This window comes from Rattus norvegicus, chromosome X (genome assembly GCF_021556685.1).
Source record: "Rattus norvegicus strain SHRSP/BbbUtx chromosome X, alternate assembly SHRSP_T2T, whole genome shotgun sequence".
In the NCBI taxonomy this organism is placed as follows: Eukaryota; Metazoa; Chordata; class Mammalia; order Rodentia; family Muridae; genus Rattus; species Rattus norvegicus.
Window position 1 is genome coordinate 66,288,936 of NC_141554.1, and position 16,297 is coordinate 66,305,232.

General features: G+C 39.6%; 1 protein-coding gene across 2 annotated transcripts in view; it reads right to left on the bottom strand.

Annotated features, from left to right (window-relative positions):
- Pola1 (DNA polymerase alpha 1, catalytic subunit) overlaps positions 1-16,014 on the bottom strand; it is a 319,474-nt gene extending 303,460 nt beyond the window's left edge. The window contains exons 1-4 of one of the 2 annotated variants that reach the window (XR_015646455.1): positions 15,941-16,014; positions 10,626-10,750; positions 7,880-7,976; positions 4,579-4,659 (exon numbers count right to left, since the gene is read on the bottom strand). Coding sequence is in view for 1 of the 2 variants with exons in the window: in NM_053479.1 (NP_445931.1) it covers positions 4,579-4,659; positions 7,880-7,976; positions 10,626-10,750; positions 15,941-15,983 (346 nt within the window). In the remaining variant the exon portion in view is untranslated. 2 annotated transcript variants of the gene reach the window in all.
- Positions 16,015-16,297: the final 283 nt, after the last annotated feature.

Here is a 16,297-nt window from a genome sequence, read left to right on the forward strand (position 1 = left end):
ATACATGAAGACAAACATAAAAAATGAAAACAAAGATAGGGGCTAGAGAGATGGCTTAGAGGTTAAAAACACTTGTTACTCTTTCAGAAAACCAATTCATTTCCAAGCACATACATGGTAGCTCAAAACTATTCATAACTCTAGTTCCAGAGAACCTAATGCCTGCTTCTGATTTCCATGGTCATCAGGCATGCACATGGTACACATACATGCAGACAAATACTCATAAACTTGAAATAAATAAATCTTTTTAAAGATAATTTAAAAAAAAAAAAGTTTTCATGTACACTTACTCTCCAAGCCAGCAACCTCACATCTAAGAATTTTCCCTGAAGAAGGTACAGAGTTATTGGATGTTGTACTATTTATCATAAATTATTGAAAATAAATGTTCTTCTAAAAAGTTCATTATGAGTGAAAATTTATTCTCTGAAGCACCTACATGATTCTTTACAGCTATATACACATAAACACAAAGGGAAGATTTCTATATACGCTGTGTATCACACTAGACTGATTTTCAGAGTACTTTGCTAAACAAAAAAAAAACTATAGACATCATTTATATAAAAAATAAATCAAAACACATAAAATTCTGGATAAATAATCCCCCAAATAAAAATGTTGAAGTAAAAACATGAACAACAATGTTAAGAGTTTCAGTAAGTGCCTAGCGAGCGCAAGGCCCTGGGTTCGGTCCCCAGCTCCGAAAAAAAAAAAAAAAAAAAGAAAAGAAAAAAAAAGAGTTTCAGTAAGGACAATAAACAAAATATAGAAACAACACAGATACCCAACTAATTGAGATAAACAAAATATGGTATATATTACTACATAACAGTATATTATTCATTCATAAAAACAAAGTACTAGCCTATGCTCTAACATGAATGAAATTAACAACCTTATGCTAAGTAAAAGAAGCAGACCCAAATGGTCAATTATATGATCCCTTTATATGAATGTCCTAATAGAATAAGCAAATCCAATGACATAAAGTAAATCAATGGCTGTCAAGCACTGTAGGAATACTGATGAGTGACTGCGTAATGAGTATTGAGCTTACACCTAACATAAAGCTATTCTGAAATTGCAAAGTGGAAACAGTTGCATACATTGCAAATTTACTAAAAGTCATGAACCATAAATACATTTTAAATATATTTCCATGTGGCTGGACTGTGAAAACTGTAGGACACTTGTGAAAACTTGAAGACAAGAAAGTTATATGAGGATCTTTAACTCAGGCTTTAAAACTGAGTATAGACAACTGGTGGTGGTGGTGGTGGTGGTGGTGGTGGTGGTGGTGGTGGTGGTGGTGGTGGTGGTGGTGGTGGTGGTGGAGCGCGCCTTTCATCCCCAGCACTCTGGAGGCAGAGACAAGCAGGTCTCTATGAGTTCAAAGACAGCCAGTCTACAAAGACAGTTCTAGGACAGCCAAGACTACACAAAGAAACCGTCTTAAAAAAACAAAACAGAGAGGTCAACAGAGGTGTTAATAAAAAAAAGCTTCATGAGAAGCCTTTAATCTCACCATTAAAGGTTATTAAGATTTATATAGAAATGGGGGAAGAAAAGGAGTATAATTAAATATTGATGCAGAATTCTTCCACAGTTAGGTGCTGGCTTTGTTTTACTGTGATTTCTCACTGGCTTCTTTTCACTGGAAGTAGTTGATATATTTTTCTACCTCTATGGTACGAAAGCCAATACATGATGAGGTACTTTCAAATGGAGTTGACTTTTTACTTCTAGCCAAAATTCTGTAACTTTTTTGTAAATTGTAAAGTAAATTGTTGGATTCAATTTCCCTTTATCAGCTCTTGTTATCTTACCAGGCTTCTGACAAAAGACAGTGGTGAGCTGTAGGCATGTTGGGGGCAAAACATGAAGTAAAAATTTCTAAGACTAGCTGTTTTTTAGAATGTCAAATCTTCTCTTCATTGATATCTAATCAAGAAGAGAGAAAAATACAATCATGGAAGCACGGTGATGGTGGCTTGTTCATTCAAGAAATATTGCATACTTTCTTTGTACTGGCTACACCGTGTGTGTGTGTGTGTGTGTGTGTGTGTGTGTGTGTGTGTGTGTGTGTGTGTGTGTGTGTGTGTGTGCGCGCGCGCGCAACACTGAAGCAGCAACTGGGACAAAGGTCTTTTCTCTGAGATGCTTTCCCTTCCATTCCAACTTCCTACTACAGAGCTGGCAAAACTAAGATCTAGACAGGTGATAAGATCAGGTCAAGATGATACAATTAACAATACTGCCCTAACTCACCTCAGCACCAATGAGCATATCCATTCCCCAGATCTGAATGCAATTCCCCACTTAAAAGGCATTAAGATTCTAGGGAGAAACAGCCAATCCAGGTTTATGACAGAAGAGTACAAGATAAGCTTGAAACACCATTTTGGCCCTAAAAGCTAGGGAATGCTCAAAGACTGGTAGGATCCTGTGAAAAGGATGCTTAAAGGGACTCCACTGAACAAATCTCAACCACAAAAGGAAAAGTGAGAGGCTGGAGAAATGGCCTAGTGAGTAAGACCGCCTGCTATGAAAGCAAGATGACCTGAGTTTAAATCTCCAGCACCCTAGGAATTACCAGGTGTAGCCTTGCATGCCTGTAACCCAAGTTCTGATGAACAGATGAGTGGATTCATGGAGTCTACTGGATGACTAGCATAGCCAAAACCAGCAGACTTCAGACCGTGTCTAAAAGAATTTGGTGTAAAGGGAAATCCCCAATGTCATTCTCTAGCCATTCACACACTCAACCACACACATGTGCTCAGCTGCCCTCATACATAAAAGGAAACTAATGGAATACTAACGGCCACTGAACTGCAATAGTGAGGTTCTTAGAAATACACAGTTTAAAAGTGATAATATGAGAAATAGAGAAGCTGGGTACAGTGATATGCTTAATGCTTAATGAACACGAGGCTAAACAAAGCAGAAGGATCGCTTGAGTTCATGAGTTCAAGAGCACCTGAGCAAACGGCAAGACCTTATCTTAAAAGCAATTAAAAGAATAATTGAAAAATAAAATAGGACCAAAGCACTGGGAGAACTTTTGTGAGGAAACAGGATATATACAATATACATGGCTTAAAATCACCCTGTATCTTACAAAGGGAAAAATAAAGTTCTGCATGTAATCTGACATTATCATCTTAACCAAGAAATCAAATTTATTAACAATAATAATGGAATAAATGACATGGGAAGGTCTCCATTCCATAGTTATTCTGAAATACTTCCTTACTATTGCCAAATAACCTGAACCTAATAGGCACAAAGAAACAATTAGGAAAATCCAAGATTTGGGGACATTCAATTAAGCAACCAGTCCATGAAAGACAAAAAAATGGGAAGGGAGGTATAGCTATTCAACACAAAATAAGACCAAAGAGTGAAAGGACATAAAACTAAAGTAGATTCTGCATCTTAAACAAGTTATGGGAGCCAGGGAGATGGCTCAGCAGGCAACAGCACTTGCTGAGCAAGCCTGACACCTTGAGCTTGGTTCCTGGAATCCAGGTTTAAAAAAAAAAACCTATGTTTTGGGATGGCATGCATCTGTAATTGTATCAGTCCTACAAGCAGATGGGAAGCTAAGATAGGAAAAGCAACTATGCTGAAGCCCAGCCTGCATAGACTTTCACAGCAGATCATCAGCAGAACAAGAAAGACCCCGCCTTAGAGCAAAGTGGAAAGAGAACCAACTCCCGAAACTCCCCCCTACACATACACTGTAGCACACCAGACATGCCAGTGCACCCCCTCTCTTTTCCTCTCCCCCAACACATGAAATAAAGAAATATCTAAATACTTTTCATTACAAGAGATGTTCCGGAGCTAAGTGGAACTTTTCCCTATAGACAACATATTAGATAATACGATGAAAATGGTACTGTGGTTAATCAAACAAGCATCCTTACTCTCAGGAAGCCACTGTCGAGGTTCAAACCCTAACCACATTGAGTCTCTGTATACATGGTTAGGAAATGGGAAAGAAACACAATGTTAAACCAAAGTGAAGGTTATATCATGTAAAATTTCAATTAAAGCAAATTGGTTCCCCAGAAGGCTCATTCAGCCTCTTGGGACAGAAACCTACATGATGCCAAAAATTTACTATTGATAACCACACTCTCAAGTTAACAACAACAAATGCATCGTGTTTTAAGGAAGTTGACATTTTAGTATTAGGATGCATTCATTGCTACCCTGGACATACACTGAACAAACTAAACTTTGTTTTTCTACTATACAACTATTAAAGCACTAATTAAAAGACATTACTTATTGTTGCATCCCTCAAAATCTGCAATTCTAAAATAAATAAAGAACTGAAATATTTTAATGTAAGTAAAAGATCTAAGTCTTCAGATAATGGAGACATACAACTTTTTATTTTCTGCTAAAATTTGTGCTTCTTACAGGTAATGTTCTAACCAACTTTTTCTCTATTAGAACATATTCTCGAAGACAGATTGTTATCAGAATACCGAGTCATTTCAAATTTTAAACAAGTCTTTCAATCTCAAAATGACATTTTTCAAAATCAAATGGAGGTACCTTCCCCACAGGTGTCAAGTGCATCATCTTCAAGGTCGTCATCAAAAATCTCTCTACCGTCTTCCACATAGCCTATACCGTCTGAAAGAAGAAAAGGTAATATTGGAGTCAAGTTCCTAAAAGGAGCCAACACTTAACACTCAAAGAGCTGAGGCAGGAGGATTACAAATTTGAGTCCAGCTAGAGTGACAAAATGAGGTGGAGGTCAGCCTGGGCTTCAGAATGAAAAACTGCCTCAAAGGAACAAAAAGAAAAGGTGAACAATAAAGCAGTATATACTGACTGCCATCCAAACTGACAGGATCCAGAAGTACCTAGAAGATAAACCTCTCAGCATGCCTATGGCCAGTCCTGCTAATCCAAAGCTGCAGGATCTCCACCACATAGGACAATAGGTTAAGCAGGAGGTTAACTGATGAGGACCCAATATTGGTAGTGTCACAGAACCCAGAGATCTTGAACTAGATCCACACTTTACAATGAACCATTGCAAGTGAAGATGTGTGGACAGAGGCATATACTGTGGGGCACACTGTGACACACTACAGTTCCCTCCGTGAGATGTTTTCTGTGCTTTGTTTTTGTTGTTGTTATTGCGCTGATGGTGTGTTTTTAGGGGGGAAAATTGCAAGGGCAAAGGGTGGATATGAGGGGACAGAGCGATGAACAAGACTTATGATGTGAAACTTAAAAAGAATCAAAAACTTAAGAAAAAAACAACTTCACCACAGAAGGTGCTTTATAGTTGTTTGCTTTAACAAGAACAACAAAGCCCTGCAAGGCGCTCGAATTCCCAAGGGAAATCTAGCCACACAGTTGGCCCCAATTACATAAGTAATCGTCATCAACATAGTCTTCTTCACCTTCCTTACCAGTAAACTTTATACAAGAGCAATTTCTGTGGCTCAAATTACATCTCACATTTACAACATGCTCTCATCTTTGTCAAGGGCCATGCAGGAGGAAACAAACAGCTCTAAAATAATCATGGATATGGTTCATGGGTTTAAAGTGCCACATGGGTGAGCCTTGCTGTGGCACGGCCCCAGGACTGTGTCCTGAGAGCATTGTGGAGTTCTTTGCTGCCCTCACATCCCTCTTAATCTAAGAATTGTATGAAAATTTTAAGGGGGCTTCCAGTCCCTCACTGGGCAGTATCTCTGTCACTCACAATACTAATGTTTGGTCTCTTCCAGGCATTGCTGCTGGAGCAAATTAATGATTCAATCACCACCCTAGGAAAGAAGTTAGAGATATAGATTGTCAGCAGTGTCCACCAACCTTACAAAGCATTTGGAAAAATAAAACTATTAATAAAGCTAGGTTGAGATGTTTCATTATTGGCTCTGATATAGAAGTCTTAGGGAACAATATGAAGTTGAGAAAGGCACACTCTTATCAGTTAAGCTAGGGACCCTTTATGGTCAAGGAACAAGAACAATGGCAACACTGGCTGATGTGACTCTCACTGAGGCTGGACTGGGGATGGTTGATTTCTTACACCCATTTTTACCCTCAGCTTCCTGAAGAATTTATTAAGTTTTGCTGATGAGTAGATATACACTCTAAGGATTTAAGGTAGGCATGACTGATTTTTATCTAAAAGTTTAGATTTGTTATTCTTTTAAGATTCTTACAAAATTATTTTAAAGATAAATAATAAAATAATTACTGCTTTCTTTGTAACCACAAACTGCTGCCTGCCAGGAAGAGAAACTGACTGAGAAAAATACCTTGCTTGCTCACACACTGTTAATCTATAACAAGTTGTTTAGTTATGAATGTACATGGGTTTTAGTGAATAATTTGTTTTCTTTACCTGTACTATGTAATATTATCTCTTGTAAAGGTACCTGTACTATGTAATGTTATTTCTTGTAAAGGTATTGGGGAACACACTATTTTTTCACAATCATTCTGTAGAAGAAAACTAAAATAATCACACTGTAATTTTATACTGCTTGAAAGTTTTGGCTGGGATATATAAGCTACAGAAGAAAGAATAAAGTATGGTGGCTGGAACACTGTTTCTCCCACCCATCAATTAGTGTGTGTGTGTGTGTGTGTGTGTGTGTGTGTGTGTGTGTGTGTGTGTGGTTTATTTCTTTCTTCCTTTCTCCCTGGCCCCAAGTAGTTAACTTCTCTAATCACTACCTGCCTTTGGCATCCATCAGTCCCTGTAGGTATCTGGATCCACCCTTGTCAGCTGCTCTCAACACTGACCCCTCAATGGCTGCCTGCCTCAGTTTACGTGCTGGTGTCAAAGCAGCTCTTCAGAGCAACTCTGGAAGATAGTCTCTATCTCCATATCAGAGGCAGAAAACTTGTGGCTTAGTGATATTAACTAACTTACCCAAGGCTAGTTGCAAAATGGAAAAGATAGAACCTAAAATGTATCCCTTAATTCCACTGGCTATGGGACTGTTCCTCACTATTCCTCTTTTTGAGGGGCACTATTGATTAAACTTAGTACCCAAGCATTCCCTTTCAATTCCAACATGGTCATGTCCTAAGGGATTTATTCTTGGGTATGTACCTGTATTTTCTTAAGCAGTGGTCCTCAACCTTCCTAATGCTACAACACTTTAATACAATTCCTCATGTTGTGGTGACCCCTGAACCACAAAATTACTTTCACTACTACTTCATAACTATAATTTTGCTACTGTTATGAACTGTAATATAAATATCTGATATGCAGCATATCTGATGAAACCCCAAAGGGGTCGTACCCAACAGGTTGAGGACTGCTGTTCTAAAGGATTCTCAAATCAACTTCCTATTTTTATGTTTCATCTTCAAAAACTAAGAAAATCTGAACATAAATATTACCCTAGCAATGCTATGACAGTGTATACTGACTGCCAACCAAACTGACAGCATCCAGAAGCATCTATGTAGATAAGCCTCTGGGCTTGCCTATGAGAGGTTATCTCTTAAGGTTAACTAAAGCAGGCAGACCCATCTGAAGTGTGGGCAGCACCATTCCATGGACAGGGACCTTGGACTGAATGAGTAGAAGGAAGCAAACTGAGCACAAAGCATTCCTTTCTACTTCCTGACTGCAGATAAAATGTCACTTCTGCCACCATGCCTACCTAAGAATAATGGACTATATATAACCTCCAACTGTGATCTAAATAAACCTTTCTTTCCTTAAGTTGTTTTCATCAAGTATTTTATCACAGCAAAGAGACAGGAAGCTAATGAAAATGCCTCACATCTTCTCAGGCATAGCAACTGCCCTACATGACAATCAAGAAGTAACACAGTGCCTAGCAGGCAATTTCCTCCCACATACCGTCATCCACGATCCAGTCATCATCCTGACGTGCCTGAACCAGTTTTGAATACTGCTCTTCATCAACTTCTTCATAAACACTTGTGAGGTCCTCAACCTGCCATTGCAAAGTTTACGGAAAAGCTTCAAATGGAGTGAAAGTGTTAAACAATTCTGATGAAAAAACCGATAAAATTGAAACTGGAATGGCAGCCTGATGGAGTAGCTGCAACCAAATCAGGAGTTCTGACATTCAACACCACTGCAGCGTCTTCCTTAAATAGACATCAATTAACTTAGAATTCCTTTTAGGTGGGTGTTAACATAAGATATTAAATGACTCCATTAGCATAATACACTTGTCACACCATCAATTACTCATCTAGTCCATAAAAAACAAACTGAATTATAGCCAATTCTTCATTAGCTGCTTCGGGGATTGTTCACATAATTTCTAGACTGGTTTTTCCTATAGTTAACAAGTACGTAAGGCATACCACACCCATTCACCACTGAGGAATGAATGCCCTGCCAAGACACTAATTTTAGTAATGGTTCAATTAACTAAATAAAATTCAAAAGAAATACTTTACTCATCCCCTCCAAAAATGAGCAAAACAAAACTCATTCTATATTCTGTAGGCAAAAAAGAAACAGTTTTAAAGTCATCTATTTGTCTTACCACTAATCCTCACAGAACTTCAGGTCTTAAAAGTGCATGGGGACCTAAGTAGCAAGTCCAGTGAAAGCAGTGACTTCTCAAATCCCACCAGCTGCCTGACCGCCAGAGTCTGAGCAACTTGACCCACAAATATGAAAGTATCAGACCACCTCCACGCAGTAAAAGTAAACAATGGAACACATGCATACTACTGTTATAGCTACCCATGGTGACAGGCCACTGACCTGCCAGATATGGCAGTTTACAGATACCTTATTTAAAATTGCCCCCTCCTTTGGAGTCTGCCTTTTTAAAGGAGAAACAACCAACTATACCAGAAAAGCTAAGATCTTAGGAAAAACACACGTCAACACAAAGACTCGAGAGCCTAGCAGTAAACAGCTAACTGGATTCCCACTACACAGAATAACTGTAAGAGAGATGGATCAGTGCTTAAGATCAGAGGTCAGTTCCCAGCACCCACATCAGATGGTGGAGAACCACCTATAATTCTAGCTCCAAGGAATCCAACACCCTCTTGTGGCCTCCAGGAGAATCTGCATGCATATGTGTAAAAAAAAAACACATAGGCACACACACATACACATAATATTTTTTAAAAGACGAAGAAAGTCCTTACTCTATCTGCTGCATATGTGTTCCTGAGGCTAAAACCCTGGGCTTTGACTTGTTAGGCAAGCAATCTACCAATGAGCCATATCCCCAGTACAGCAGACTATGTTTAAAAATAAAGCATGCTGCCACTACTCAGAATGAACTTTTAGAAATATGATTAATAATACCACGCATAAAGGGTCCCAGCTACGTAACATAAACATCTGAAATACCCCAGAGAACTCCTTTATAGAAACGCCTACATAAAAAATGCACTACTCTGCATGGTGGCACATGCTTTTAATCCCAGCACTAGGGAGGCAGAGGCAGGTGGATCTCAGTGAAGTCTAGGCCAGCCTAGCATACACAGTGAATTCCAGGACAGCCAGGACTACACAGAGAAATCCTGTCTTGAAAAAAAATTTTAGAACTGCTTTACTCTTACTTGAGTGTAATTTTTCTGGCAAATCTTTATATTCCTGGATCCTCACTTAACTTGAAAATCCTTCCTATTTGCCTAATTCCCATAATATAGTACAAGCCAGAGTTGAACATGAATATTCGCAGGCAAGATCACCTAGGTTCAAATAAGGACTCTGCCACTAGGCTCTCATTAACCTTCCGGTGCCTAGGCACTTCACCTGCAAAGTGCTGTTAGTCATACTATTTATCTCATATGATCACTGAGAAGATTAAATGAAAAGCATATTGGTAAAAGTACTTAGAATAGTGTGAACTCAGAAAGTATATTAGCTGCTATTATCTTCTAGGATTTGTTTATCTCTTTCTAGCGTTGACAGTTAAGATACAGAGTGTGGAAGGTTAGACAGTGCTGTACATTCTGACTTTGACCTACAGGCTGTTAAATAAAACAGCCAAGAATATCCCATTCAATCTTACCAACAGGAAGAAATAAGGCCCAAATTTCCATTAGCACTCTCCTAGCAAATGAACTTAAGAACAATTCTAAGAAGGTGTTTACCTAGACTACTTAATATCATGGGAGTAAAAACACTACTCATGTCCCTTAAGCAAAGGGACATGCAGTATACTAAATAAGGAGAAATATACCAACTACTTTCAGTTACAGGGGTATGCAAAGATCCTTACAACAATGTTAAAGGAGCTAGTATTCCCCACAATCTGCAAAACTACCCCACGCCCACATTTGTTTGCTATCATGTTGTAAGAGGCATGTGAGCCAGGCCCACTACCTTCTTGGGAAATTGAGGCATTGTGATTGCAAGTTCAAGACGACCACAAGTCATTTGATGAGCTCCAATCTCAAAACGCAAAGTGAAAAAAGATCTAGGAATAAGCTCAGTGGTAGAATGCTTGCCTAGCAGGAAGGTGTCCTAGATTCTATCTTTGATCTCCCTACTCCAAAAAAATCTTAATATATATTAATATTTCTAATGGGGTGATGAAAGGGACACAGAACTGACTGCAGAATGTGAATTAAATGAAACACGGGATTAAAGCGTTACTTACTTCATACTTGTACTTCTCACCAGCTTTAGCCTTTTTCAGTCGCTCTAAAGCTTCTTGGCGTCCTTTCTTTGATTTTTTTTCTCGACGTGCTCGAGAAGCTACAAAACTCCCTGAACCTGACACATCTGAAAAAAGGCAAGTTTATCAGATATTATAAAATTACCAGCCATCTTCCCTCAAAACCCAAAAGATTGTTTCTAGACAATAATAACCAAATGAGTATTTTCAGAATGCAAAGCAATTCACAAAGCATGGCCAGATATGAAGACCCTGTGACTCTCCGGAAGTTTTCTCTAATATCCAGTTCAAATAGCTGATGCCAGTCATCTTGGTTCAGTTCTCTGAGGTTGTGATAAAACACCGACCACAAGGCCAGGCACAGTGCTGCACTCCTTTATTCCCTGTGCTAGGGAGCCAAAGGCAAGCTGATCACTGTGAGTTCGAGGCCAGCTTTGGTTGACATACTGATTTCCAGGACAGCCAGAGCTACACAATAAGACCCCGTCTCAAAAAAATAAATAAATAAAAATAAAAACAAGATAATAACAATTAATAAAAATAGTACTGGCCACAAACAACTTGGGAAAGAAATGGTTTATTTCATATTAAGTCAAAGAAGAAATCTTGAGTCAAGAACATAAAAAAGAAACATGATGGAATGAATGTGCTTACTGATTTCCTCCCAAAAATCAGCTACTTTTCCTATATCTCCCAGGACCTACCGATGGTGGCACCTCCCCACAGGTGACTGTGCCTCAAGAAAATACCTCCACAGACTTGCCTACAGGCCAACCTGACAGGGAGGCATTTTCTCAACTTGAGGTTCCTTCTTCCCAGATGATCCTACTTTGTGCTAAAACTAAGCAGCACACCAGTTCTAGTCTTCCTCTAAAAGGAGCAAAATCTCAAAATCATTTAGAAAAACATGAAAGATGGGAATCAGACTTAACATTTCCATCAGAAAAAAAAAAACAGGCCACAAGCAATCCAGTGAGTCATAAAAGGATAATTTATTTGGTATTCTAATAATCAAAACAAACGGATTTAAATAGCATGTATTCTTTGCAAAGTGTAAGATGCGATGAGACACATCAAAAGGATATAGTCTAATCTCACAGAAATACACAATCTAACATGGGAGATGAGTGCCAAGGAGCGCTAAAACAATGGTAAGTAGCTTATGCCCTAACGTGATATACAGGAAACACCTGGACTGTTAGAAAAACAGACTGGCTAAAGGAATTTCAAAAGAGGGTTCAGAGGATCATTGACAGTATAGGACTGTAGGAAAAATTCACAGTGGTTGAAATGACCTTTGTCAAAATTATTGAAATACCAGAAAACCTTGGTGTTCACTGTTTTGGACCTAGCTATGCTTTTGATCATCAGAAACTGGCCAACACACACACACACACACACACACACACACACACACACACACACACACACTTCATCCACTAAATTAAGACTTCCTGGCAGTCATAAGTTTAGTCTCAGCATGACTGCCAGGTATGTCTGTGAAATTGAGTGTTTTATCTTATTTGATTTTAATTTACTAAAAAGAGTAATAAAAAAGGAGAAATTGATAAGAAACATCCTAAAGACACCACTGAACCATTTGTGACATTAAGCTGTTTGACTAAGTATCTGAATGAATCTGAAAATAAGATCTAAAGAATGTGTACCCAATGTTGGCAATAAACTGCTGAAAAGTAAAATGTAATTAGAGATCTTATTTTCTCTCTGTAACATCTCAGTCCATTGTTCAACACTCACATTTGACTTTAAAATACATTTTCAGAAAGGCATTAAGAGAACATTAAAAAATGCAGATATTTGATGACAGTCACAAAATCTTGAGTGTCATTCAAATGACCTAAAAGATCTTCAGTAGGCCTACACAAAAATGGGCATAGCCCTTAAAAATAAATTCAGTGTATTCAAGACCTTGACACCCCACAAATTCTCTAGATCTTAAAATAATTTACTCCACAAACAACTGTAACACTACATAAAGTTTGAGACACAAATACAAATAAGACAGCTTTTCTGTCCCCAAGTTTATCACAGTCAAGTAACACAAGAGGACCTAAGGCTAGGATAAGAATATAAAAATGCTGCCATACAAGAAGTAAAAATGCAGTGGAAATGGAGAAAACCATTATTTTTTGGTCCAGGAAACTGAAAAAGGTTTCACAGGAGATGTCTCCAATAGGTCTAGTAAGTGGAGCAGAATTTCAACATCACAAAGCAGGATAAAAGGTGACAGAAAGAGATGAAGAGGCCTAAGCCACATTACAAAGAAATGAAAATGCAAAGTGTATCTGGAAACTTAGACAAAACCAGTGTGGAAACTCATTTCCTAGTAAGAAAACACAGCAAAAGACTGAACCCCCAGTGAATGTGATTGTTGGGGGGAGGGCGCTAATGGGGGGAGGATGGGGAGGGGAACACCCATATAGAAGGGGAGGGGGAGGGGCTAGGGGGATGTTGGCCTGGAAACCAGGAAAGGGAATAACATTCGAAATGTAAATAAGCAATACTCAAGTTAATAAAAAAGAAAAAAAAAAAGAAAAAAGAAAACACAGCAAGTAAGACAATCTTGAGTCTAGATTCTAGACATTATGGAACAGATGCCCAATTCTGCCATTTTTAGTAGGTGACATGAGACCACCAGTCAGCCAGTCACAGCTATCTTGTTTTATTTCATTTCACTTTTTTCTGAGACAGGTAATGAGGCTGTCCTTAAACTACAATCGTCTAGCCCCAGCCTTCAAAGTGGCAGGATCGTAGGCATGTGCCTCAATGGCAGATTAACCTTGTTAAGCTGCCCAGTATATGAAACTGAGAATTTTCTCAGTAATGTTTTGAAGAGTCGCAGAGCCCATTTGACCTGCTATAGTGGGTGTTTCTGCAACTGAGTCTTCCCTCCCAGATGCTTTGAAGCTAGGCTATGAGCATGCAAAATAGTCTCTACAGGGGATCAGATTTTAAATTGGAGACAAATGTTCCAATCTCCAGGTATTAAGGAAGTTTGCAAAAGAAAAAAACATAGCAACTATTACAAACTGAAAATATGAGTCCAATATATCTTAAGGTATAAGCTGTAATATCTGAGTATTTTGCCATAGTTGGCAATGACCTCCCCTCTGGCTCAGTTTTATGGCACAACAGAAATCACTATTTCTGGCTAAACGGCCCCCAGAGTGGCTTTGCAATCCTACAGGATCTCTGCAAAAGCACCCTAATAAATTTCTTTTGTTTAAAGCAACTAGAATTGGTTCCAGTAGTTGTAGTGGTTCCTGGATGAGCCTCTGTATGCCGTTTTTGGTCATTATTACCCAATCTCTTTTCATACACTATTTGAAAGAGCTACTTATAGACCTTTTAAGACCCTTTTGTACTCATGAAAAGGAGAAACATCTCCTCCATAAAGAATTAAATAAGAATGGCTATCTTATTGTGTATTTGGCAATACAGGAGAAATTCGGTGTGCACATGTGATTGTATATGTATGGGGGGTGTGTGCGTGCGTGAGTGTGTGTCTGTCTGTGTATGTGTGTGTGTGTCTGTGTGTGTGTGTCTGTGTGTGTGTGTGTGTAGTTGTAGGATAAACAAACATATACACATCACACCTAGCCAACACTTTGGTCTAGTTTCAGAAAGAAAAACTAAAGCAATTCCTCAGGGAAGATTCAATGTGGCACTACATATGACTGTTTACTTTCTCCACTTCATGAAGACATAAGCCACATCCATTCTACTCATGCTAATGCCAGAGCCTGGCAGAATGCCTATGCCTAGTACCTGAATAATAAATATTTGCTGAACAAACCAATATACCAGATTTTTTATCATTAAAGCCTCCAATGACTTTCTATACACAATAGCAGCTAATTACACACCTTGCTACATATTGCTGCCACTGTCCAGGTGTCCCACCTTCCAACATAAAAAAGCCTGGAATTTTTTTTAAGCAATGTCTCTAATGCTGTGTGAGTTAGCACAAAGGGCGTGGGGTGGGGGACAATGAGGGAAAAACACAAAGGTTCAAATATTGCTTTCAAATCACCTCATGGAGTACCTCCACCCTCCCCCAAAGCAGGCAGAGACAGTAACCTGCAGCAGTCTTCCTTCCACAAAACAATCTTTTGGTCTTCTCTGAAGGAAAAATTCCAGTCACAAGTCCCCAGAAAATACTTAATCAACACTGTGACTTAAGAGTGGTCTCAAGATTGCACAGTATCCTCCAACGAGTGATTTCTTGATGTTCACAGATGGAGTACAGTTTTTTAGGGTGAAAAAAGGACTTAGAAGCAAATCACTGATAGGGGCTGCAGACTGTTCATGTACTCACATCCCACATCCCATCTGTAATCGACTCTCCAAAATAATTTGTGAGAGAGAGAGAGAGAGAGAGAGAGAGAGAGAGAGAGACTAAGTAAAATTGAAACATGTGATTTAGCTGAATGCAAAAGAAACTGATTAGGAAGCAAGATCTCATTAATGGCAATGCACACTGAATGACAGGACATGTGACAGTAGGGTAAGAAAGTATCTGATTTTAAGTTAGAACTGAAGTTAAGTCATACTTTAGTTGAACACCGTTTAAAATCAGAAATCAGACAAGGCCATCTGCATTTTTGAATTCTACTAAAAGATTACTACTCACAAAATGCCTGATATATAGGGCATCCGAAATGCTATTCAACTGATTTTTTTTTACAAACTTGACCCAAAATGACTAGACCTGAACACTATTTTTATGCAGCACTTGAAGAACTTCCCGTAGAACCTGAAAAATTCTTAACATATAAAGACAAAATGCATCTGCACCTGGTGACAGCACTTCCATCAATGACAATGCTAACAATTTCCCTGGGACTTCCTAGAAACGGAGGCACAGGCATGCTCCACCCTACCTCTCAAACTGACACCTGAGAAGGGAGCAGAGAAACAGTTCGAGCCAGGATAGCGCAAACCCTGCCAAGACAGGTTGCCACGAAGTTGTAACCCGCACGTGTGTGCGACTCATCAAAGAAAATGAAAATAGCCAACGACTGTGAAACCTGTCACAAGAGAAGGAAACCTCCCAAACCAAAATGCCTTCAGCAAGTGATCCCATAATGAAGCCCCTTCCCACACCCCAAGGGTCTCCGCCCAGAAAGATTAAGGTTAGGGGCCAAACAGACCTAGGGGGCGGTCCAGGAGTGTGCCACCTTCTTAATAAAAAACAGAGACCCTCCGCTCCCCTCAATCATGCCGCAACCCCCACATTCCCAACCAGGTGCTCTGAGCACAGGCTCCTCCCTCACCGCTTGTTTCCAGTTTGCAGTCGTCTCCGTGAACAGGCGCCATGGTCCGATAGTCTACCGATTCCGCGCCAACCAGCCCGAAACTGGCGCGGAGGCCGAGATAGGCGCCAGTACGAAAGCCAATCAGCGGCCTGGAAGGCTGCGGACTTCCGCCCGGAAGGCCACTGACGTGCAGCGTTGCGCCGTGCCCCGCCCCCGGCCTTCCCGCGGGACTGCATTTGGCGCCCTGTGATGACCCCCGAGGGAAAAGCGGGAACCTCTGCAAGGACCCGGGGAAAAACTGGAGAAGGAAGCGGTCGGGCGCTGAAAAGAAACCTCCTGAAGACACTGCGCAGGCGCATGCACGCTATTTTTAAA